Below are 24,186 nucleotides of genomic sequence, written 5' to 3'. Positions count from 1 at the left end.
TCATGTTCCTTATATCTCAGCCTTCCCAGCCATTGGGTTACAGGTGTGCAACACCATGCCTGGCAAGATACAATCTTAAATGAGTTCTCTGGAGAAAAAATTTTTTACTCCACTAATAAAACTACTGTCCAATTTTTTTTTTTTTGGGGGGGGGGTACTGGGGTTTGAACCCATGGGCACTATACCATTGAGGTACATCCCTAATCCTTTTTATTTTGAGATAGGGTCTCACTAAGTTGCTGAGGCGGGTCTCAAACTTACAATCCTCCTGAGTAGTTGGAATTGTAGGGCTGTGTCACTGTGGCCAACTGTCCAACTTTCTTCATAGTGGAAATTCTCTAGAGAATTATAGATTAACATGAGGCAATGCACACTTAATAAGAATATTAAAATTATTTCTGTAGGAAAAGATGGGGGCTGGGGTTGTTGCTCAGTGGCAGAGTGCTTGCCTTGCACATGTGAGGCACTGGGTTCAATCCTCAGCATCACATAAAAATGAATAAGTGAAATAAAGATACTGCATCCATCTATAACTAAAAAATATATATATATAAAAAAGAAAAGACAGGTAGGCTGAGCATGTGCCTAAAATGTGCAAGGCCCTAGGTTTGATTCCCAGCAACACAAAAAAGAAAGATCAAAAGCTATGTTGTTATCCTGCAAGTATTTTTATGCTTAATATGTTAAACTGTAAAATTCTTTGGTGTCAGAAATGTTTTATGAAATCATCCAAATATTCCCAGCTCCTAGTACACCAAAACTATCATGACAGTACAGCTTCCAGTGTTTCTTAAAGAATGATTGATCTCTTTTGCTGAAAAGTGAAATATGCCCAATAGAGCAATTAAAGGCTGATTATTTACTTTAGTAAAGGAAACAACTAACAGACATCTTTAAATACTTCCCTAGTATATTTGAAATTGCCTATAAAGATTTAATTTATATTATATTAGATATATATGCTTATTAGTTAAGGGATACCTATGGACAAAAGAAGTTCAATTCATCTTAATTTATTTTTTAAGTTTAAATACTGGCAATTTCGTTTGGAGCAGACTTTAGTGGGAAATAAAAATTACTGATTCAGAAATAACTCGAGGCATAAGGTCTCCAACAGCATAACCACATACTAAATTACAGACACAACCAACTATAGCAACTTCTGAGGCAGCAAGCATGTTATCTGTACATTACCTAGATTCCAACAAACCCTCATCTGTCTGAAATGACACAAACCAAAATTTGCCTTTTTTATGAACTACTTTTTAATTTGGGATTCCTTAAAAGGTTTTGTTTTACTTCTCATTTTTCCAAGTCTTACTTTCATGTATAAAGGCAGCAGTCATAGGGTCAAGCACAATAACTTAGAGGTTTCTGGACTGGCAACTGTAGCTCAGAGGTAGATGGCACTGTCCTGGGTTTGATACCCAGCACCAAAAAGGAGAAACAGAAGGAAAAAACAAAAAAACAAACAACAACAACAAAAACTCCCACATTTCTTAGACTCAAATACTGTCTTCTACCTACTAGCTGAATTAATCTCTGCCTCATTCTTCTCAACTTTAAAATGGGAGAATAAAACAGTATTGTAAGGTGTGGTAGCTACCTTGCCTGTAATCTCAGTGGCTCAGGACCCTCAAAACTTCAAAGCCAGCCTCATCAAAATTGAGGTGCTAAGCAAATCTGTGAGACCCTGTCTCTAAATAAAATACAAAATAGGGCTGGGGATATGGCTCAGTGGTCAAGTGCCCCTGAGTTCAATCCTCAGTTCCAAACAACAACAACAACAACAACAACTACACACAAAAAAACAGTATATCTAAGAATTCTGAGCAACAGGCAGTCCCTGGTACATTAGACTAAAACCATAAAACCAAGATATACAATCTACTGAAATATGATTCAGAGGGCTGGGGCTGTAGCTCAGTGGCAGAACACTTGCCTAGCATGTGTGAGGCACTGGGTTTGATCCTCAGCATCACATAAAAATAAATAAATAAAATAAAGTCATGCTGTCCATCAACAACTATTAAAAAAAAAGTACTCCCACATTTCTCATTATTCCATATTTATTAAAATGGTCAAATGTGCTTTCCTCAGCTAAGGTTTTAAAACAGCCACTGGTAAGAAAACTGTTGAATTCATTCAAAATAATGGCTTCCAATCTCCCCCATCCCCTCAAGTTAAAAGCTCTGAAAACAAACTATCCAGAATGAACTGAAAGAATGTTTTTTTATCAACATGTACAGTTTTGGGTACCCTGTAAAGTTTCACCCAAGTACAGTAAACAACAATGTCAAAACACAAAGCAAATAGTCATTTTTATAAAGAACTTGAAATGATTTTGTTTTAAAACCACCAAGGTAAGTACAGAAAAATTCTTAGGGGAATTGACAAAATAAGTTTATGTGTTTGAAAGAATGTAGAAAGACATATGCTAAGGAAGAGAACTATTTGTTTTACTACTAACTTCGACGATTTTTTTCACAATAGCATTTTAACTATTTTATCTTTTAAAGGGAAACCTGAAACTCAAGTTATTTTCCAAATACTGAAATTTACTGTTTCTGGTTTCCAATCTATTACGTTTTGTTTGCAGTTAAAACTTCTGAATCTATTTTTTTGTTGGTTTTTAAGAAGTAAACAAAATGACAGTCTTTGTTTAAAAAGGCACAACAATCAGGTGCCACATATCTAAACTGTTTTCATTTGCTGAATTATCTCACACCATTGTAAATGTCCCTAGTTTAACAGCACCCGATTTCCTTTCAAGTACAGATATAAAAAATCTTAGAAAAGATAATCCAAAATATCACTCATTTCATTTTTGGATGTTAACTTATAGAATAAAGAAAAGTAGATTCTGTTATTAAACTAAAACACAAACCACCATTAATTCTGCGTCTTCCTGGTAAGCAATATATTAATATCAAAGTTAAAAGCAACAATTTCAATAAATAACAAGCCAACCTCAGAGCACAACGATGCAGATAAAACTGACACCACAGCACAATTTGAGCTATAAGCAACTACCAAAATCAAAAAACAAAAACCGCACCCATTCTTAAGTAAACTTTTGGAGTAAGCAAACTTTCAGAACCCTACCTTTGTTTCCACCTAACAAAAGAAGTCTTCAATACACCAATAACAAAAAATAAAAACAACTAAAAGAACAAAAGATCCAGTTAATGTTTTATAGCGAAAAACTATCAAAAATGTTACGACATGTTAACGAATTTAAGTTATCCAAGAACAAGGTACTTCCCCTAGCTACAGCCATTTTAGATTCAGCCTTTCTTTTGGATTCCACGAATTGGGGAATAGAGTTAAAACGGGGGAAGGGGGGGGAATACTGGCTGGAAGACTTCAAGATCACCAGCTTTCTCTCCCCTGAAGAGGAGGCCTGGTTGACATTGGAAAAGACAATCTAAATGAAAACACCCTGCTCCCACGGAGAACCGGGACAGCGGACTGAAAGTTCCTCTTTTTCTCCTCAGCTATCCCACATCTGACTTACACGACTTTTTCCTCCTAGGTTTTCCTAATAAAAGCTTTTGGTTCTCATTCTAAGGGAAGAAAAAGAAACATGTAAACCGAGCCACTTCACCACCTTGCAGCCGTAACGCCTCGAGAGGAAGAAGCCAGGGAGCCGCAGGTGAGCGTTCCGACCCAAGACTAAAGTGAAGTAGGCGCGCTCTGGAGGCGACGCTCGTGTGCAAAGCTCCACGCGCGCGGGGGAGGGGGTGCCCCGTCCGAACTACACGACCCATGGGTTCCGCTCACCCATCCCACGGCGGACCTGTGTCAACCACCTGTGTAAAACCTTCCTCCAACTAGTTTTAACACACGGTCGGTGAGGCACCGGGCGGAGCCCCGCGCTGAGCCAAGGCGCCAGGGTCCCCTACCGCTCCGTAGTCCGGAACTCCCACTCACCAAGCAGCGGCCGGGCTACAGCCAAGGACAAGACGCGGCGTCTAAGGACGCGTCCCCAGTTTCTTGGCCCGGCAAAGGTGACTAGCCCACAACCATAACAAAGCTCTTCCCAAAATGGCTGCCCGGCCCACAAGGCCCAGGAGGGGCAGAGTGGGTGGAGGAGGAGCGAAGAACCAGCCAGCCTTCTCCCACCCCCGACCCCGCCTCATACACGCCCACCCGCAAGAGCGCATGCGCACAGGCGGTGACACTGCTGGGACCGCCGCGTTTCAGACTGTCAACGTTCGGCCGAGGGAATGGCGGTTATTCCCTGCCCCGCCCCCAGCTCCCTTTGGCGTGGCTCAAGGTGGTGCACGGTCGCTCTTGCCCCGGTGCAGAGTAGAATCCCTTGCCTTTCCTTGTGCTGAACGGCAGAGACCAGCTGAGTTTAGTAGTTTTCCTTCATATCCTCCAGGCCAAACACTCGGGCCTGGGCGCGTGTGAATGAGTGGGTGGAAATTTATTTGGGTACCCGGTCTCCCCGCCCATTCTTTCTTCAGACTCCCACACCCCGCCTCTGGGCTACCTCGCATCGCCGAACTACTTCAACCAAAACTAGCAAATCAGTATCGGAAGGATCAGTGTTTCCCGACCCCTGCCCACCTTCCGCTCCTTCACACGTGCGCGTCCTTGAGACTTCAGCCCCCAGCGGGCCTCAGGGCTCTGCTCCACAGGCCTGCGAGGGTCGGCGCGGCGCGTTACCCGCCGGGAGCCGTAGTTCCTGGGCACCGCAGGCGTCGCGCTCCCGCCCCAACGTAGGGCGGGTTTCTCACCGGGCCTGCGCCTTTGGTAAGGCGAGAAGCTGTTTCTCCTACCCGAAGTCTCATTGGGTATCGCAGGACGGGAAGGGGCGGCGCTACTATGCCAGAGAAGGAAATAAAGTGAAAGCCCAAAGACTTTAAAGAGTTATTATTATGTAGAATTTACTGAGGTCCTATTCTGCAGCCGTATCGGAATGATGGTAACCAGAAAAGTAGATAAGCTGAATCCGGAGGAATGGGGGGAAGTGCCCGGCGTGGGCACCTAGACAAATGAGCTCTTCAAATTGTCTTCGGCTTTATCCTTAAAGACGGAAAGACGCTCAGATTACCTGGTATAATTTCCTTTGACTGATAAGAGACCCAAAGAAGAGAAGGGATTTGCCCAAGGTCACAGAAACAAGAAATAAATTCAAGCCGTTGGTGGCAGAAGGAATCATCCCCCAAACCCAAGGTTCTTAACGCTAACCTTGCTTCATAGAAGTGAAGATCCTGCTTCTTTGTGCTCTTTATTCCTTAAAAAAAGTTTGTAGGTCCTAGGAAAGAGAATGAAGTAAAAACATTCCCTTCCCAATAGTAGTAAAGAACAATAACTCGGAGTAAGATGTGTCCGGTCAATCCAACTCCGTTGTTTTGCAAAGTAAAACGAGTTTCGGAGATGGCAATTTGGCCAAGTCACACTTGACCTAGACTCCAAGTCGCCTACTTTCCTCCTTTACCATCACTGAGATTGTTTCAGTTGTTGCACTCTACCTTCCCGAAGCTGCAGGCAGATTCTGTTAGCTTGGAATCCTGGAAGAGAGACCGTTCAGGTACCCTGTTCAACAGTCGACTTCAACTAGAATTGAGATTTTTTTAGAAGAATGACGTCAAGACGGAAAACCAGGCGTGGGAACGTTTGCGCCAAGTCAGGTTCCCACCCGGACTTATTTTTTTGGGTTCCAGGATGTGAGGAGTGTATAACTCCATTTTCCGGAACTGTGCCTTTCCGCGAATCCCTGTCCTTGAAGTTTAGCTTGCCTTTTTACTGGCGCGACGCTGGCAAGTAAGTTAAGTATCTGGGCCACAAGGGTGCACGTTTGGAACGCGGTCATCAAGAGATTGGTAGTAATAGGAGAAGCGAGTACTTTTTGCCAAGATTTTCCGAAGATCCTTGCGTCAAAACCCTTCCCCTTTCCTAAGATGTCGGTTTGAGCCTTGCAATTTGCACTCGTTCTATTGAGGAAATGGGAACATTTGAAAGTTTTTATAGGATTTGGAACCCGACGTGGTAGCGCACGCTAGCGACTCGGGAGGCTGAGGCAAGAGGATTATAAGATTGAGGCCAGCCTCAGCAATTTAGTGAGGCCCTAAGCAACTTAGCAAGCCCCTGTCTTAAATAATAAAAAGGGCTACAGACGTTCAATCCTGGGACCAAAAAAAAAAAAAAAAAAGAGTCTCACCTGAAATGGGTAGCTTAGCCCTGGGATCTTTGTCTTTTATCTCCGTGGTGTCACCGGTTCGCCGTCTTTAGGCTGTCAGTCTTTGCTTTAATACTCACGTGTCACAGTGGTTAGGGAGTCCCTGATGAAGGTAGGGGGAAGGTTGAGATTTTAAATGGTATGATTTGGAAAGCCCTAAGAAATTGATTTTGATCAAAAGTGGAGGTGGGGTGTCAGGGTTTAGGTGTTATCCAAAGTACTTGGAAGCCCACAGATAACTGGCACTTGCTATCCTCCAGCCTCAGCCTCCCCAGTTACCGGAAGTACAGGCCTGTGACTCCAAACCTGGCTAAGTTTTGTTTTTTGAAATATCGAGTTTCTCAAGAATGGGAATATCAGGGGCTGGTATCGAAGCTCAGAGGTAGAGCATTTACCTAGCATGTGTGAGGGATTGGTTTTGATACTTAGCACCACATAAAAAATAAAATAAATGTGTTACGACAAAAACCACATTGTATCATTAAAAAAAGAGAGAGAGAATGGGACTGACAGATTTAGATTCACAATTTTACTCATTTCCATTAACTTGGTTGCTTAAGTTAATCAGGTTTTTTACCAGTCCCTCCAGAGTAAGACAAGAATAACTGTTTTGTTTTGTTTTTGTATTGGGGATTGAACTAGAGGTGTTTAACCACTGAGCCACATTCCCAGGCCTTTTTTATGTTTTTAAGAGACAAGGTCTTGCTGAGTTGCTTAGGGCATTGCTAAATTGCTGAGGCTGGGTTTGGACTTGAGATCCTTCTGCCTCAGCCTCCTGAGCCACTGGGATAACAGGCGTAGGCCACCACACCTAGTTTAAGAATAACTGTTAATATTGAGTGCTTGCTTTGTGTTAGGGACAGTTCTCAGCTATTCCATTTAACTAAACTTTTACAACCACCTGTGAAGTAGCTGTTATTACTCTTACTTGTTTTTGTAGTGCCAAGGATTGAACCCAGGGATCCCTGTGCCCTAGACAGTCACTCTGCTTTGGATCTATACTCCCAGGCCCTTTATTTAAAAAGTGAGTGAACTGCACCATAACAATGTTAAGTAATTTATCCACAGCTAGTAAGGGGTGGAGCCAGGGTTCCAACCCAGATTGTTTGACACCAAAGTGTTCACTCTAATAGGTCAGTCTGTCTCAGTATCCAGTTACTAAGGTTATTGTGAGCAGTAAAGTTAATGCATATAAAACATGTAGTTTTGGTGCTAGGCTCATAACTAAATTGTATTTGTTGCTGCTGTGATTATTTTAAGCTGTAAACTGTTAAGCTCCAAAGTAGATAATTAAGGTGGATAGATAATTAAAAGAAACAGAGAGGCTATGACCTTCAGTTTTAAAGCTGGGACTCAAGGAAAAACTGTGCCCAATATCACACAGCTAGGGAAGTGGTAGAGGCATTTGTAAAATTCAGATCTTCTATGTTTCTGTGTATTACTATTTCTGTTAAACCAGACAGCCAAAGCTAAAAGGACAGTACAGGTGAGAAATATATATATATTTCCTTCATGTGTTACTGATTCTTTGAAAATGTTTGTGATTCTTTTCAAAGGAAATTCTGTTGTATGGAAAAAATTCTCATGAGTTACTACTTTTTAAAAATTAATGTGTTAAATGGAGTAGGATGGTACATACTATAATTCCTGTACTGTGGAGGCTGAGGCTGGAGGGTACAAGTTCAAGGCCAGCCTCAGCAACTTAGCAAGATCCTATCTCAAAAAATTAAAGGACTGGAAAATTGTGGTGTATATGTGTATTAAGAATTGTAATGCAAAAAAAAAAAATTAAAGGACTGGGACGGCTGGGGCTATAGCTCAGGGGCTGAGCGCTTGCTTCGCATGAGTGAGACACTAGGTTCGGTCCTTAACACCACATAAAAATAAAATAAAGGCATTCTGTCCATCTATAACTACAAAATTTTTTTAAAAAAATTAAAGGACTGGGGGCTGGGATTGTGGCTCAGCGGTAGAGCACTCACCTAGCATGGGCGGGATCCGGGTTCAATCCTCAATACCACATAAAAATAAAGACATTATGTTGTGTTCATCTATACCTAAAAAATAAATGTTTAAAAAAAATTAAAGGACTAGGAGTATAGCTCAGTGATAGAATGCTTATCTACTGTGCAAGGCCCTGGGTCAATCCCCAGCACCACATACACATAAAATAAAAATTAAAAAGGGTTGGGGGATATTAGCATCCACAAGTCCCTGGATTCTACCCCAAGTACTGGGAAAAATGTATAAAATGAGGAAAATTAAATATCTTGTTTTATATACAGCAGCATGCTTCTGACGTAAACCCTCCACTTAGATGTAAAAATACAGTAATCAGAACTGCTTGACATCTTCCTGAACAAGACTTAATAGGGGCCAGTATGCTTCACTTCATCCAGAGGTTTTCTCAAGCATCTTCAAAGGTTGGTTTATTCAGCAAATATTAAGCACTGTTTGCCAAGAACTGCTGTGGCTGGGGCAGTACAGTAAAAATGACACAAATTTTTATTTTTATGTATTCAAGTGGGGGAAGGAGAATTGGATAAAATACAAAGTAGAATATTTAGTAATTCAAGTAGTAAGTATTGTGGAGAACGATATAGTGAGAAAAGGGAATAAGGAATATCAAGAATAGTGTTTCATATAGCGGGGTCAGAAATGAGGGACTGGACCATACAGATAGCTGGAAGAAGAGCATTCCAAATGGAGACAAAAGGGGGAAAAGTTTTGGGATCATTCCTAGCATGTTTGAAGAATCATCAAGATTCTTATATAACTGTTAACACTTTTTGTTTCATCCAACACTTTTTTAGATTATTGTTCTGCTTAGTTGAAGTCTAGCATCTGCTTACTAAAGCATTGTATAAGAAGAAAAGGTAATTACTCTGGCTATGTACCTTTAAAGGCAGTGAAAATATATGGTCCTAGCTCTTGAGTCTACTAAAACAATGACAGTGAACACATAGTTTTAATTCACTGTGAGAAGAATTATGGAAGTTTGCATAGGATATTCTCACAGGAGCCTAAAGTCAGATTGGAGAGAGATTCAGGAAAGCTTAAAGACAAATTTTAAGAAAAAATGTAAATAGTAGGAGCTAGAACTCTAGGCAGAGACATGTACAAAGGCATAGAGCTATGGAAAGTATGCAGTGTTCATAAAGCTAAATTGGAATGTAGATTTTCTTTCATAAAATAGCCTTCCTACAGTAATCACTTCTTCTTTTGTACTTTATAAATAGAAGAGATAAACAATTAATAGACACATAGATAGAAGAGACAGTTTAGAAGAGCTAGTGCTAAAGATCTTGTGTTTACCTGCTCTTCATAAAGATATTTCTTCATGGCATAAAATTAGTGGTAGGTCAAAATAGATCACTAGTTCTATTTGCTAGTTTCTTTTGCATATTGTATAGCAATTTCTGTGTTTCAGTAAGTTTAATAATTCATATATTTTTTATTTTTAATTGACAAGAATTACACATATTTATGGGATATAGTGTATACTTGTTTAATATACTTGTTTAATACAAACAGGAGGCTGAGGCAGGAGGATTGCAAAAAATAATAACAACAATAACATTACTCTGGCAATGTCATGAGGGAAATCTCTTGTCAGTTCAACCCATCTGTAAAGTTTGATGTGCTAATAGAAAGGGTGATGGTGGTGTTGTGTTTACTTTTTTGTTGTTTGTTTCAGATTGGAATTAACTAAAAATCTAGTGGGTTTCATTTTGTTTGTTTTAATTTTGTTTTCTGGTTGTTTTCTTTATAGATGCTGAAGTACCCATTCACAATGAGCGTGGGAACCAGAAGGAGAATAGATATACTTTCTCTGAAATCATCTCTTCATCAGAACTTATTCCTTTCATTTCCTACATCTTGTGTTTTCCCATCATTTCCAGTATGTATGAGCAAGACACGATGGTATCATACATCCCCATGCAGCTTTAAGAAGAAGCAGAAGCAAGTAGTACTTCCAGCCAGGCCACCGAGCACCATCACTTACCTGCCTGACAGCCCAAAGCCAGCATTATATATAACTTTGGCAGGACTAATCCCTTTCGTTGCTCCACCATTGATCATGGTCATGACCAAGACTTATATCCCTGAATTAGCTTTTACTCAGATGGCTTATGGAGCCAGTTTCCTATCTTTCTTGGGAGGAGTAAGATGGGGTTTTGCTCTGCCAGAAGGTAGTCCAGCTAAACCAGACTACCTTAATTTAGCTAATAGTGCAACTCCTATTGTGTTTTCATGGTTTGCCATCCTTTTTTCTGAAGGACTCAGTGAAGCCATAGTCTTAGTAATAATAGGTTTGGGGATAGCATTACATGTTGAACTTTTTCTCTTGCCACATTATCCCAACTGGTTCAAGGCTTTAAGAATAGTTGTCACTTTAGTGGCTTTTTTTTCATTTGTAGTCACATTACTACTTGAAGATATTTATCCAGAGAAAGGACCCAAGTAGAATAAATATAAAACTATTTTGTAAAGTTGCATTTTGGCATGACCTTTTATCTCTGTTTGGCTTTTTCCCCTTCACTAGCAGTGGTAGTTCTTTATATGTAGTTTTTCATTTCTAAAAATTATTTCATAATAATTGCTTGAGAAAGAACAGGAAAATTCCTAACAGGTCTTTGTCATGCCATATTAGGTTGATTTACATTCAGTCTTTTTATAAATGGTATGTCATCCACTTAAACATTTCAATGTTTGATCTTGAAAAATGTAAAATAAAAAAGCAAGACCCTGGGTTTGATCCTCAGTACCACATAGAAAAATAAGTAAATAAAATAAAAGTTTTTTTTTTTAAATCCTGTTAGAGCCTTATAATCATTAAAACAAACACATGCAACTGTAATGCACTAATAAAAATATTAAAAAGAAATTCAATGGCTCCCCATGATATAGAATAATCAAAACCAGGAAATGGGGCAGTGGAGATTTTATTCATAGGCGTAAACATAAAGTTGAAAAAGGAAATGAGTGATCTAAAACGTGCTATAGGTTTCCTATTGGAGGTTGGGGAAGATCCCTGTAAGATACAGGACATGAATTGCCTGTCATTAATGATGAACTGCTTCTGGGCCAGGACAGTAGATGTGTGGGTGTCATTTTATTGACTTTGAACTATATGTTTACATTTTCATACATTTCTGGGCAGCCAAATTTCCCGGTTTAAAAAGAAATTGGGGGCTGGTGCTGGGGCTCAGTGGTAGAGCATACGCCTAACGTGTGAGGCAGTGGGTTCGATCCTCAGCACCACATAAAGTAAAATAAAGATGCTGTGTCCACCTCTAACTAAAGAAATTTAGAAAAAAAGAAAAGAAATTCGGAAAAAAGAAACATAACACACACATTCTCCCACTTTACAAAGAAAATATGCATCTGTGAATGCCTGAAAATAGTTGGTTATATGGAGTTTCACTGCAGTTCCTCATGGGTATTTTATTTTACCTGATATAACTTAGTTTTATGGGCTTAAAGGATTTGTGGCTCTAGAATCAACAGGGAACAATATCATGAGAGAAAGCTATATAATATGAGAGAAGAAATAGAGACATATAGTATTTATGAGGCTATTTGGCATGATATAAATAGATACAGCTTTACCTCCAACACCAAACAAAAAATAAAATCACTATTACATATAAATGATAAAACTCAAATAGAATCATCTTAATATTCTAATGAACCAGCCTATCTAATTCTATGTCTATTAATTCATAGAGAAGCTTAAAAAAAAAAAAGCAAAAGCAATCACTTGGATTTTAACTTGAAAACCTAGTCTCTAGAATTTCTAGTTTCACAAAAAATTTAGGTGGTATTAAGTACAAATCAATAAATCATATCACTTGGAGTGTGCTGTCTTTGTACAATATAAGAAATTGTCAGTTAACGAATTTTACAAATTATAAGATTAATGTTCCAATAATTCCTACTGTGAAGAGCAATAATTTTGTTTACTTTCTTATGGGTTGAATTGTGTGTTAAAGTCTTCCTAATCCCTTTAGCATGTGACTTTACTCAGAGATAGGGCTTTTATATAGGGAATAAGGTTAATCTGTAACTCAAACTCTATTCAGATTAAGGAACTTCTTTGCTTCTAAATTGCATATACATACACTAAACTTTTCCTTAGTCTCAGTTAACTCTGTTACTTCCAACATAGGAACAAGTCATATTTTTAAGATACTTGCCTAATTTCACTTAAAAATTGCTATTTTGTAGGTGAATTAGTGTATTCTTAAAACTGATTTTTAAGAACATTCAATTAAGTACATTGGACAGTTGGGGATTTTTGTTGTTGTTTTTTCTTTTGCAGTACTCAGTATGGAACCCAGGGCCTAGAACATGCTAGCAAGTGCTCAACCAGTGAGCTATGTTCCTATTCCTTTTTATTTTATTTTGAGACAGGGTCTTGCTAAATTGTCCAGGTTGGCCTTGAACTCATTTCTTTTTGCTTCAGCCTCCTGAATAGCTGGGATTACAGGTTATGTGCCATTATGTCTGACTTTTTTTTTCTCTCTCTTTAGTAAATTTGTTGTGCTTTTTATTTATTTGTTTGCTTTTTTATTTTAACCCTCAAGATACAGTGTCACGGGGGCTGGAGTTGTGGCTCTGTGGTAGAGTGCTTTCCTAGAATGCGTGGGACACTCGATTTGATCCCCAGCACCATATAAAAACAAATAAAATAGAGGTACTGTGTCCATCTACAACTAAATATAAATATATATGATACACATATAAATATATATATGAAACAATGTCACAAATGTTGCCCAGATGACTTTAAATTGTTGGCCTAAAATTATCCTTTGCATGAGCCTCTGAGAGTGGCATGTGCTACTATGCCTGTACTAAACAGGATATTTAGAAGCATACTGAATTCAACATTTTGAAGACTACTTTATTTTTTTAAAATATATTTTTGGTTGTAGATGGACACAATGCCTTTATTTTATTTATTTACTTTTATATGGTGCTGAGGATCGAACCCAGTGCCTCACACGTTAGGCAAGCACTCTACCACAGAGCTAAAATACAACCCTAGCCCTAAAGAAAGACTACTTTAATTGTTGCTCATAAAATGGAATTAAAACTAAATATGTAATTCTATTCCAGTTTAGAGATCCAAAACTGTGACTACTAAACTAATAAGTTAATACAAAGAATATTTTAAAAGCTACATACTTTATTAGTACATTCTCTTTTTTAAAAAATCTTGTCATTATCTAGGAAACAATAAGCATGTTTTACATTTAACTATTTTCAGTGATCTTCTGGACCTGTTAAACCCCAAAACTGATTGTTTTGACATTACATTTCTGCCATGACAGTGTAAAACATCTCTCTTCACAGTGCCATTTTAGGTTGGTACTAGGCAATACTGAGAATGAAATTGTAGGAGTATTTTGTAAATCTGCTTTGAACCAGAAGGCAGATTCTCTATAACCAGAAATATTAAAGGCACATAGTTAGAGCTTTTGTAGTCTACAGATCATCTTGATACTTATTCTTCACTATCTTACAGATTCCAAACAGGCATCTGTGAGATCGTTTAGACTCTCAGGATACCTCACAGAACAGGACACAGGCTTCTCTGTACATAAGCTTTTCCTAATACAAGAATTTTAGTTAAGTTATGACAGAAAATATCCTTGTGGGCCAAACCAACATATTTGGAAATGAATGCTACCCAAGTCTTTAATGCTGACCAAAGTTTTCTATTTAATTAAGCAGTTGATGCTTCTAACAATAAACTAAAAGACCTTAGTAAAGAAATAAGAAATAAAATCCTTGAATTAGTTAACTTTAATGTATGCAGAACCTTTAATACATATGGCCAGTAGAAATAACTTAAAAGTGATTATCCATACACATGATAAATTTTCAGAATTGAAAATAAAACACTTCTTTAGAATGCTTCTCAAGGGAAAAGGAGAAATTTTGAGAACAGATTTTGGATGAGAAGGGCATTTTAGCTTACACTTATGAGTCATTATCTATAAAAAGTTTCACAGGTACAGGTTGAGCATTCCTTATCTGAAATGCCTGGGACCAAAAGTGTTTAAGATTTTGGAATATTTACATAGATTTTACTGGGTGAACATCCCTATCCTGAAAATCCAAAGTAAAAAATACTCCAAAATCCAAAACGTTTTGAGCATTATATTAGCATTCCAGAAGTTTCAGACTAAAGATTTAAGATTAGGGATGCTCAAGGTATACCTATAATTCAGCCTTCTCCAGGCAATAGCTTTGTAGTAAACTCAGGCTTGTCGAAGTACAAATAACGTTCACAAAGCTTGATAATCTAATAAAAATCTCTCTTCCTAAAGCCAAGCAGATAATTTTGGTGTCTATCTAGAAATTAAGGAAGAAATGTCTAGATGTGAAATACGATTTGCTGTGCTCCATCACCCATTACAACATCTATTTCAATCAAAGACTGTCACTAAGGACCTCCTCTTAATTCCCTACTTGCATTCTCAGACTCAAGACAAAAAAATGAACAAGTAAAAGTTTTTCTTAGGGTATCAACAAGCAAAACCTTACCTATTTGTTAGCTACACACCCTCCTACTATACCTGCTGCCAATAAAATGTTTGGAGCTAGTAAAAATTGCCATCAAATAAAAGTAGGAACTTGTTTCACTGGCTTTTCTCTGCAGGTTAAACTATGGCCATAGAAAACCATGCTCTGCATTGATTCAAATCTTTAAACTGTCTCATGGTTATTATTCCTACATAATATACAGGTTATGTTACAATTTGAATTGCATTGGAAAAATAGCCAACAAGGTTATTTCTCAGAAGCTTCTAGCAAACAATCCTACATAATATATAGGTTATGTTACAATTTGAATTGTGCTGGAAAAATAGCCAACAAGGTTATTCCTCAGAAGCTTCTAGCAAACAATTCTTACAATTAGAACAATTTTTAATTGGACAATTTGAGAGCATAAACACCAATTCTACTGTTGGTAAGTTTGGCAAGTTTGTGTGAGTTCTTTATTAATTTAGGATAATTCCATATCCTTTCTCATTCACATTTAGAAAAATTACTTATTAGTCACTTTTCTACCCAATACATATAAAACTCAATAAAATGAAAGGGTCCTATAACCAAATAAATATTTGATTTGCAAAAGATCAGATCATACATTTTCAAATGTTGCTTGTGTGCTTATGCCTTATGTTTCATAGTACAGCAACACCCCCTTCACAACGACTAGTGATCATGTTACCAATTTCTGTCCAGGTATCTGAATGAGGGTTGTAAACTTCAACTGAGTCCAAGGTACCTGGGGCTAAGAAATCATGGCTGGAAGAGCGGCCTCCAGAAACATACAGAAGACCATTGACTGCTACAACACACATGCCTGCTCTAGGCACTTTCATTGAGGCAACTTCAACCCACTTTTCCTGGTTAAAAGAGAAAAATATAAATGTTAGTAGTGTCAGAAAATGGTAATAGAGAACATCTCTAAAAAGTCAGATATTCTGGGCTGGGGTTGTAGCTCGGTGGTAGAGAGCTTGCCTAGCATGTGTGAAGCACTGGGTTCAATTCTCAGCACTACATAAAAATAAATAAATAAAACAATATTGAAAACTAAAACAGTATTAAAAAGAAGTCAGATATTCTGGTTCTTTTTAAATCTCAAACACATTTAAATCTGAAACTAACAATCCAGCTAGATTTATTTAGAATATTTTTAAATTAATGAGTTGGCATGGACAAAATAATGAATTTAGAGGAAAATAATAGGAAACCTGTCTGATTGAAAATTATGATCAGGAGGGCTGGGGTTACGGCTCAGTGGTAGAACATTTGCCTAGCATGTGTGAGGCACTGGGTTCGATTCTCAGCACCACATAAAAATAAAATAAAGAGATTGTGTCCACCTAGAACTAAAAAATAAATATTTAAAAAAATTATGATCAGGAGATTATATATAAATCATATATAGGATGAAGTTCTGAGAAACTAAGTCTATGGAATACAACATTACTAATGTCCTACTTCAGGGAAACTATCTATTCCAAGAAAACAGAAAAGCTAATAATAAGTAGAGAAAACAGCAAGTAGCCAGGTAATCAAAGAATAGATTATCAGTAGATAAAGCATACAATGAACTAAATTTTTTAAATCATAAAAGTGAACATTGGGGGTTGTTGGGGTTGTAGCTCAGTGATAGAGCACTTGCCTAGCATGTCTGAGGCACTGGGTTGAATCCTCAGCACCACATAAAAATAAATAAATAAAGGAATTGTGTTCATCTACAACTAAAAAAAAAAAAATTCTTTAAAGTAAACACTGATGCTAAAAATGAACTTTTTGGCAGAAATTCAATGAGGTTCTGACCTTAGTACCCAGTTTAGACAAATCAGAACTTCAATGAAATTCTGAAATACCAAAACCAGAGATAATTCTTTGAAATTGAAGGATCAGATTAAATTTGAAAGCTATGATCACCTATAACTATGGAACACATCACAAAGCTAATATAGCTTTAAAAAAATACATCTTAATAGATAGACAAATGCACAAAATACCCATAATTGATTTATATAAATTAGGATGCTTTGGGGTTATGTTTATAATTAGAACTAACCTTTCCTCTCTCACAAAGTGCCCTATGACTAGAACAAGGAATCATGAAGTTCATTCTATGTTGCTGTTGTTTTTTCCATTTCTATTTGTGTAGTAGAACAATATCTGCTCTTTATTCCAAGTGACTTCAAAATAGTTTGTAAGACTAGAAGTGTGCTTTATATAGCTTTAGGATTTGGATCTATGATGTAAGACTTTAGTAGATAGTAGCTATACAATTTCATATTAATGCATTAAAAAAACCAAGATAACTCACTATTGAAAAGCATTAATTTTGGAACTAAAACCTATTTATTTCACAATCATACAGAAAAATCAGCAACAGAAAATATCCTTAAAAGATTCACTTTCTATATTACATAGATCCAAATGAGAGCAATGTAAAAAGTGAAAATTATTTGAAATATCACCCAAGTTTGAAATTTATCAGAAATGAGAATCAAAATCCTTATGCTTTACAAGATATGGATGCCCCTTTTTGCCACTTCTATTCAACACTGTTACAGAACTTCTAGCAGAGAAATAAGGAAAGAAAATGAAATAAAAGGCATCTAGATTTAATACAGACTTATAAAGTCAAACAATCTCTATTAGTAGATGTAGTCTTGCATATAGAAAAATCCTGAGGAATACACCCGTACACATGCGCGCACACACACACACATATAAGTCTGGTACAGCACTTGCTAGCATGTGCAAGGCCCTTGGTTTGATCTCTACACAACAAAGCAACAAGAATAAACTACTGACCTATGAATGCAGCAAGGTTGTCATCAACAAGATCAATATCCAAAAATTTACTGCATTCTACACACTTAAAATGAACATTTGAATATGAAAATAAGAAAACAATTCACTTTATAATAGCATCAAAAAGAATAAAACGATTTTGAATAAATCAAAACAACAAACTGCAAGGACTGAAACCTATAAAGCATTGTTGAAACAAAGTGAACATGACTTAAATAAAAGGAAAGATCCTACGTTTATGAATTAAAACAATATTGGTCAGATGACAATACTGTTCAAATTGATCTCAGATTCAATGCAAGCCCTACCAAAAGAATAAAAATAAATAAAAACCAAAACAAACAACCCAACAAACTCAGCTGGCTTCTTTGCAGAAACTGACAAGCTGATTCTAAAATTCATATGAAATTCAAAGGATATTCCAATTTTTAAAAGAGATCAGGCAGATTCACACTTTCTGATTTTAAAAGTTATTGCATTGCTGCAGTAGTTAAGACAGTGTAGTATAGGCATAAGGGTAGACATGTAGATAAATGAAGAGAATTAAAAGCCCCCAATTTAACCCTCAGCTATATGATCAATCAATTTTCTTTTTTTTAAATATTTTTTTTAGTTGTAGTTGGACACAGTACCTTTATTTGTTTTTATTTTTATGTGGTGCCAGGGATTGAACCCAGTGCCTCATGCATGCTAGGCAAGTGCTCTACCACTGAGCCACAACCTGGGCCAACAATTTTTAACATAGACACCATGACAATTCAATGGAGATAGAATAATCTTTTCAATACTGGTACTGGGACAATTGCCCAAATGTAAAAGAATAAAGGTGAACCCCTACTTCACACTATATATGAAAATTAAATCAAAGACTTAAATACAAGAGTTTAAACTATGAAACTCTTCGAAAAAACATAGATGTAAATTTTCATGACCTTAAATTAAGCAATGTTTTTTTTTTTTTTTTTAGTTACAACACCAAATGAACAAGTAACAAAAGAAAAAAAAAACACATTGGACATCAAAATGTGAACTTGTGGTTCTTTTTTTTTAATATTTTATTTTTTAGTTGTAGTTGGACAATACCTTTATTTTATTTATTTATTTTTATGTGGTGCTGAGGATCGAACTCAGGGTCTTGCATGAGCTAGGAGAGCACTCTACCGCTGAGCCCCAGCCCCAGCCCTGAACTTGTAGTTCTAAAAATACAATCAAGAAAGTAAAGACTGGGTTGGGGTTGTGGCTCAGTAATAACATACTCGTCTGGCATGTGTGAGGCACTGGGTTCAATCCTCAGCACCACTTAAAAATAAATAAATTAATTAATTAACGTTATAAAAAATAAAAGAAAATAAAGAAAACCCTTAGAATGACAGAATTAAAAAAAAATAGTTGTAGATAGACGGAATACTTATTTACATGTGGTGCTGAGGCTCCACATATACACATGCTAGGCAAGTAATCTACCAACTGTAGCCCCAAGATGATTTTTTTTTTTCAAATCATATATCTGGCAAAGGACTTGCATCTAGACTATATAAGGAACTCTTACAACTCCATAATAAAAAGATAAATAATCCAATTTTAAAATGGACAAATGAAGTAGATATTTCTTCAAAGAAGATATAATAATTACCAATAAACACATGAAAAGCTGTTTCAATTTTAAAATGAAATACAAATTCACCCCTAATTGGAGAGCTTTTTTTTTTAATAGATATGGAGTTACTGGAATCATTACATACTGTTTGTGATTTTATAAAATAGTGAAGTCACTTCAGAAAACACTCTGACAGTACCTATGAAGGTTAAAGACATGAACCACATGAACCAGCAATTCTACTCCTAAGTATATACACAAAAGCAGTGAAAATATGTCCACATAAACATGTTTGAACCTGAACTTTCACAGCAGCATTGTTCATAACAGCCAAAAAAGTAGACACAATCAAAATGCTGAATTACTTCCCAATAAAGCTGTTAAATGCCAGGCATAGTGGCACACGCCTATAATCCCAGCAGCTCGGGAGGATGGGGCAGGAAGATCAACAGTTCAAAGCCAGCCTCAGCAATTTAGCAAGGCCCTAAACAATTCAGTGAGACCCTGTCTCTAAATAAAATATGAAAAAGGGCTAGGTATGTGGCTCAGTGATTAAGTTGTTGTGGGTTCAATCCCCAGTACCAAAAACATAAAAAATTTAAAGAATGAAGTAAAAATTAGTTTTTCATGGAAATTAATTTGGACATGTTTGATAAAATTTATCATGTCTGAAAGTGGAAATCCTTCCTGTGTCCTTTTGATATATTCCCATTATACAATCTAAGGCATAACACATCTTGTACTTCAGTATCTTAGCAGTTAAAGTTTTATAATGTAATTGTCTATTTATTTCTCCATATTCCCCACTACAATGTATCTTCCTTGAGAGCAGTGGTCATATATATTTAGTTTGTTCTTCTTTCTGGGCATAGTGCCTGATTCCTATTTATATACTGTGAAATCTGTAAGTATTTCTGATGGATAAATGAACCATTGAACAAATACCTGATAGAATAGTGAACCAAAGCTGACACACCCAACTTTTTCCTGTCTTTTTCTTCTTTTCCCTTCTAGCACAATTGAGTCAACTCAGTAACTGAGAGCATGAGGGAACATGGAAGAGCTCACATGGACAGTGATGGGATAGGTAATGCATGGAGGTGACAAGTAGAGAAGACAGTGAGTATGCTAGGGAAATTGGTTTCATCTAGCAAGTAAGTAAATTGAATGAACAAATAAGTAAATATATTGATAGTAATAGGAGTCAAGTTTTTAGTCAACAAAGAAGATAGTATGTAAATATGGAAAGGAGAAAGGGCTGAAAAAAACTTGAAGTGTTGTACTGGAATTGAAGCTGTCATATGAACTTATGGTTTTATTTTTTTAAAATTTTTAAAAATATTTTTATTTTTTAGTTATAGTTAGACACAATACCTTTATTTTATTTATTTATTTTTATGTGGTGCTGAGGATCGAACCCAGGGCCTCGCATGTACTAGGCAAGTGCTCTACCTCTGAGCCACAACTCTAGCCCCTGAACTTATGGTTTTAAAATACAAATGTTGGGCTGGGATTGTGGCTTAGCGGTGGAGCGCTCCCCTAGCACGGGTGGGACCCGGGTTCGATCCTCAGCACCATATAAAAAAATAAAAAGGCATTTGTTGTGTCCATTTACACCTAAAAAATAAATATTTTTTAAAAATAATAGGGCTGGGGATGTGGCTCAAGCGGTAGCGAGCTCGCCTGGCATGCGTGAGGCCTGGGTTCAATCCGCAACACCACATAAAAAAACAAAACAAAACAAAAAAACAAAGATGTTGTGTCCACCAAAAACTAAAAAAAAAAAAAAAAAAAATATTAAAAAATTCTCTCTCTCACTCTGTTTAAAATAAAAATAAAAATAATAAAATAAAATACAAATGCACAAATATATTCAGAGTTATAGAATAATATATGTGTGAATGCATACACACATATACATACATATAATTCTTAGCTATGTTTACTCAGTGCCTAGGAGGAACTCCTCAGGAGCAGTCAGGAACTGAAATCTGAATTCTAAATACTGTTCTTCACTAAGAGGAGCTACGGCTTCTTGAAGAAATGGCTGATTCTAGGGCTAGAACAGAAAAAGCATAGATGAACTTAAAAGGTTTTATTTTGACAGAAAGTAAAGAAATGGTCAATGAATAATGGGAATATATCAAAAGGACACAGGAAGGATTTCCAATTTCAGACATGATAAATTTTATCAAACATGTCCTCCTGCCATTAAGACCTAGAAAATTGGACAAAACAAATGAAACAGTGCTTTGACATTAGATAACAGGTAATATAAACCTGTGATCCCTGAGAAAAAGGAACAAACAAGGCAGTTTTCATGTCTAGGGATGCTTTCTTAATAGTAGTACAAGAAGGGGATCTCAAGTGAAGCCTGAAAGTCAGCTAGTTTAGGAGACAGAGATCAGTTTTGGAGAGGCTGAAGTACCAGATATTTGCAAGTAACAGTGCCAGAGGATAGAAGTCCCCTAAAGTCTTGGGCTAAATACCACTCACTGGTAAATGGCTAAGGTAAGACTTCATGAGAATAAGCAAAAACAACTAATGGCAGGAGATTTGGCTGAACAATTCTCAGACTTCACACAAGGCTGCGTGATATTGTAGTTCTGAATAGCCAAAGTGAAGAGAGCACTTGGGGCATTCAATAGAGGCCCAAGAAGGGTTATGCTTTAGTAGTAAGAATAGACTAACCTGAAGGATAGGCTATGCTAGACCTTCCTTATGAAGTTTAAGAACAAGTCTCAAAAGGACTGATAGGTTTTGCAAATAATTAAACTGTGTACTGAAACTAAACTCAAAACTAACGGAAGAAAACAAAATCCAAACACTCAGCAACATAACATTCACAATGTCCAGCATCCAATCAAAAGTTACCAGATGTGTAGTAGCATCTATAACTCAAACCAAGAAGAAAAACAATCAATGGATACTCCAAAATTATAGAGATAATGAAGTTAGCAGATAAGGATTTTGAAACAGGTATTAAAGGGCTAGGGTTTTAGCTCAGTGGTAGAGCAGCTTGCCTACCATGTGTAGACACTGAGTTCAATTCTCAGCATTGCACATAAATAAATGAAAAAAAAATAAAGGTCCATCAACATCTAAAAAATAAAAATAAAAGAAAAATAAACCCAGGTATTAATATGTTCTAGGATCTATAGGAAAATACCAATATGATGAAGAGAAAGAAAAAAAATCTTCTAGAGCTGAAAAATATAATATCTGAAATAAAATAACCTGTAGATATGATTTGACATTGCAGAAAATTAATAAACTTGAAGATAGAAGAGAAGAGGGCTGGGGATGTGGCTCAAGCGGTAGCGCGCTCGCCTGGCATGCGTGCGGCCCGGGTTCGATCCTCAGCACCACATACAAACAAAGATGTTGTGTCCGCCAAGAACTAAAAAATAAATATTAAAAAATTTAATTAAAAAAAAAAGATAGAAGAGAAGAAATGATCCAGGCTAAAGCAGAGAGAAAAATGACTGGGAAAAAATTAACAGAAGTTCAGTGACTAGAGGACAATATCAAGTATCAAGTAGTTTTATAAAGATATAAATGGAATCACAGAAAGAGGGTTGGAGAATATTTGAAGAAATAAGACAGAAAGCATTCTGATTTAATGAAAGCTATAATCCCATAGTTTGAGAAATTTAATGACTTCCAAGCAAGTCAAACATCAAACTCTAAAAGTCACATCATGGGATGGGGCTGGTACTCAGTGGCAGAGCACTTGCCTTGCATTTGTGAGGCACTGGGTTTGATGCTCAACACCACATGAAAATAAACAAATAAAAATAAAGGTATTCTGTCCATCTACAACTACAAAAAAAAATCTAAAAGTCTAAAAGTCATAATTAAGTTACTGAAAACCCATAACAAAAAGAGAATCTTAAAAGCTGCCAACAAAAAAAGACACATTACATATTGGGGAGCAAAGTCAAAAATCAATACTGACATCCTATTAGAAACAATGCAAGAAGAAATTAAACATCATTTTTGGGTGCTAAAAGAAAAAAAAATCTACTACATCCTGGGAACAAATTTTTACTCCTCACACTTCAGATAGAGCCCTAATATCTAGAGTATACAAAGAACTCAAAAAATTAAACAATAAGAAAACAAATAACCCAACCAACAAATGGGCCAAGGACCTGAACAGACACTTCTCAGAGGACAATCAATCAACAAGTACATGAAAAAATGCTCACCATCTCTAGCAGTCAGAGAAATGCAAATCAAAACCACCTTAAGATACCATCTCACTCCAGTAAGATTGGCAGCCATTATGTAGTCAAACAACAAGTGCTGGCGAGGATGTGGGGAAAAGAGTACACTTGTATATTGCTGGTGGGACTGCAAATTGGTGCGGCCAATTTGTAAAGCAGTATGGAGATTCCTGGGAAAGCTAGGAATGGAACCACCATTTGACCCAGCTATTCCCCTTCTTGGACTATTCCCTGAAGACCTTAAAAGAGCGTACTATAGGGATACTGCTACATTGATGTTCATAGCAGCACAATTCACAATAGCTAGACTGTGGAACCAACCTAGATGCCCTTCACTAGATGAATGGATAAAAAAAATGTGGCATTTATACACAATGGAGTATTACTCAGCACTAAAAAATGACAAAATCATGGCATTTGCTGGGAAATGGATGGCATTAGAGCAGATTATGCTAAGTGAAGCTAACTAATCCCTAAAAAACAAATGCCAAATGTCTTCTTTGATATAAGGAGAGCAACTAAGAACAGAGCAGGGAGGAAGAGCATGAGAAAAAGATTAATATTAAACAGGGACGAGAGGTGGGAGGGAAAGGGAGAGAGAAGGGAAATTGCATGGAAATGGAAGGAGACCCTCATTGTTATACAAAATTACATATAAGAGGAAGTAAGGGGAAAGGGAAAAAAAACAAGGGAGAGAAATGAATTACAGTAGATGGGGTAGAGAGAGAAGATGGGAGGGGAGGGGAGGGGGGATAGTAGAGGATAGAAAAGGCAGCAGAATACAACAGTCACTAGTATGGCAC

The 24,186-nt window shown here is 36.9% G+C and overlaps 3 protein-coding genes across 13 annotated transcripts in view; 1 reads left to right on the top strand and 2 right to left on the bottom strand.

Annotated features, from left to right (window-relative positions):
- The window catches only part of Gpbp1l1 (GC-rich promoter binding protein 1 like 1), a 42,163-nt gene extending 36,585 nt beyond the window's left edge, over nucleotides 1–5,578 (bottom strand). Inside the window, exon 1 of one of the 3 annotated variants that reach the window (XM_076860520.1) lies at nucleotides 5,200–5,578. The gene's annotated coding sequence lies outside the window, so the exon portion shown is untranslated. Of the gene's footprint in view, nucleotides 1–3,933; nucleotides 4,086–4,575; nucleotides 4,784–5,199 lie in introns of those variants that run through there. The other 2 variants (XM_076860519.1, XM_076860518.1) reach the window with 2 other exon arrangements.
- Tmem69 (transmembrane protein 69) lies at nucleotides 4,835–12,750 on the top strand. 4 transcript variants are annotated; one of them, XM_076860524.1, is made up of 4 exons: nucleotides 4,835–5,775; nucleotides 7,131–7,214; nucleotides 8,479–8,613; nucleotides 9,963–12,750. In XM_076860524.1, the coding sequence occupies exons 3-4, from the start codon at nucleotides 8,572–8,574 to the stop codon at nucleotides 10,656–10,658; spliced, it is 738 nt and encodes a 245-aa protein (XP_076716639.1). In that variant the 5' UTR covers nucleotides 4,835–5,775; nucleotides 7,131–7,214; nucleotides 8,479–8,571; the 3' UTR covers nucleotides 10,659–12,750. The 4 variants fall into 4 exon arrangements, with proteins under 4 accessions (XP_076716639.1, XP_076716637.1, XP_076716638.1 ...); XM_076860522.1 differs by having other exon boundaries at nucleotides 8,476–8,613; XM_076860523.1 differs by lacking the exon at nucleotides 7,131–7,214.
- Nucleotides 12,751–13,367: 617 nt separating this feature from the next.
- Ipp (intracisternal A particle-promoted polypeptide) overlaps nucleotides 13,368–24,186 on the bottom strand; it is a 37,744-nt gene continuing 26,925 nt past the window's right edge. For 5 of the 6 annotated variants that reach the window (XM_076860512.1, XM_076860511.1, XM_076860515.1 and 2 more), the window contains one exon: nucleotides 13,368–15,618. In XM_076860512.1, coding sequence (XP_076716627.1) covers nucleotides 15,394–15,618 — 225 coding nt within the window. In that variant the 3' untranslated portion in view covers nucleotides 13,368–15,393. The remainder of the gene's footprint in view (nucleotides 15,619–24,186) is intronic. The other variant, XM_076860516.1, reaches the window with a different exon arrangement.

This window comes from Callospermophilus lateralis, chromosome 7, assembly GCF_048772815.1.
Source record: "Callospermophilus lateralis isolate mCalLat2 chromosome 7, mCalLat2.hap1, whole genome shotgun sequence".
Taxonomy (NCBI): domain Eukaryota; kingdom Metazoa; phylum Chordata; class Mammalia; order Rodentia; family Sciuridae; genus Callospermophilus; species Callospermophilus lateralis.
The sequence above is the reverse complement of the archived record's forward strand: the minus strand, read 5'-3'. Positions and strand labels throughout refer to the sequence as shown.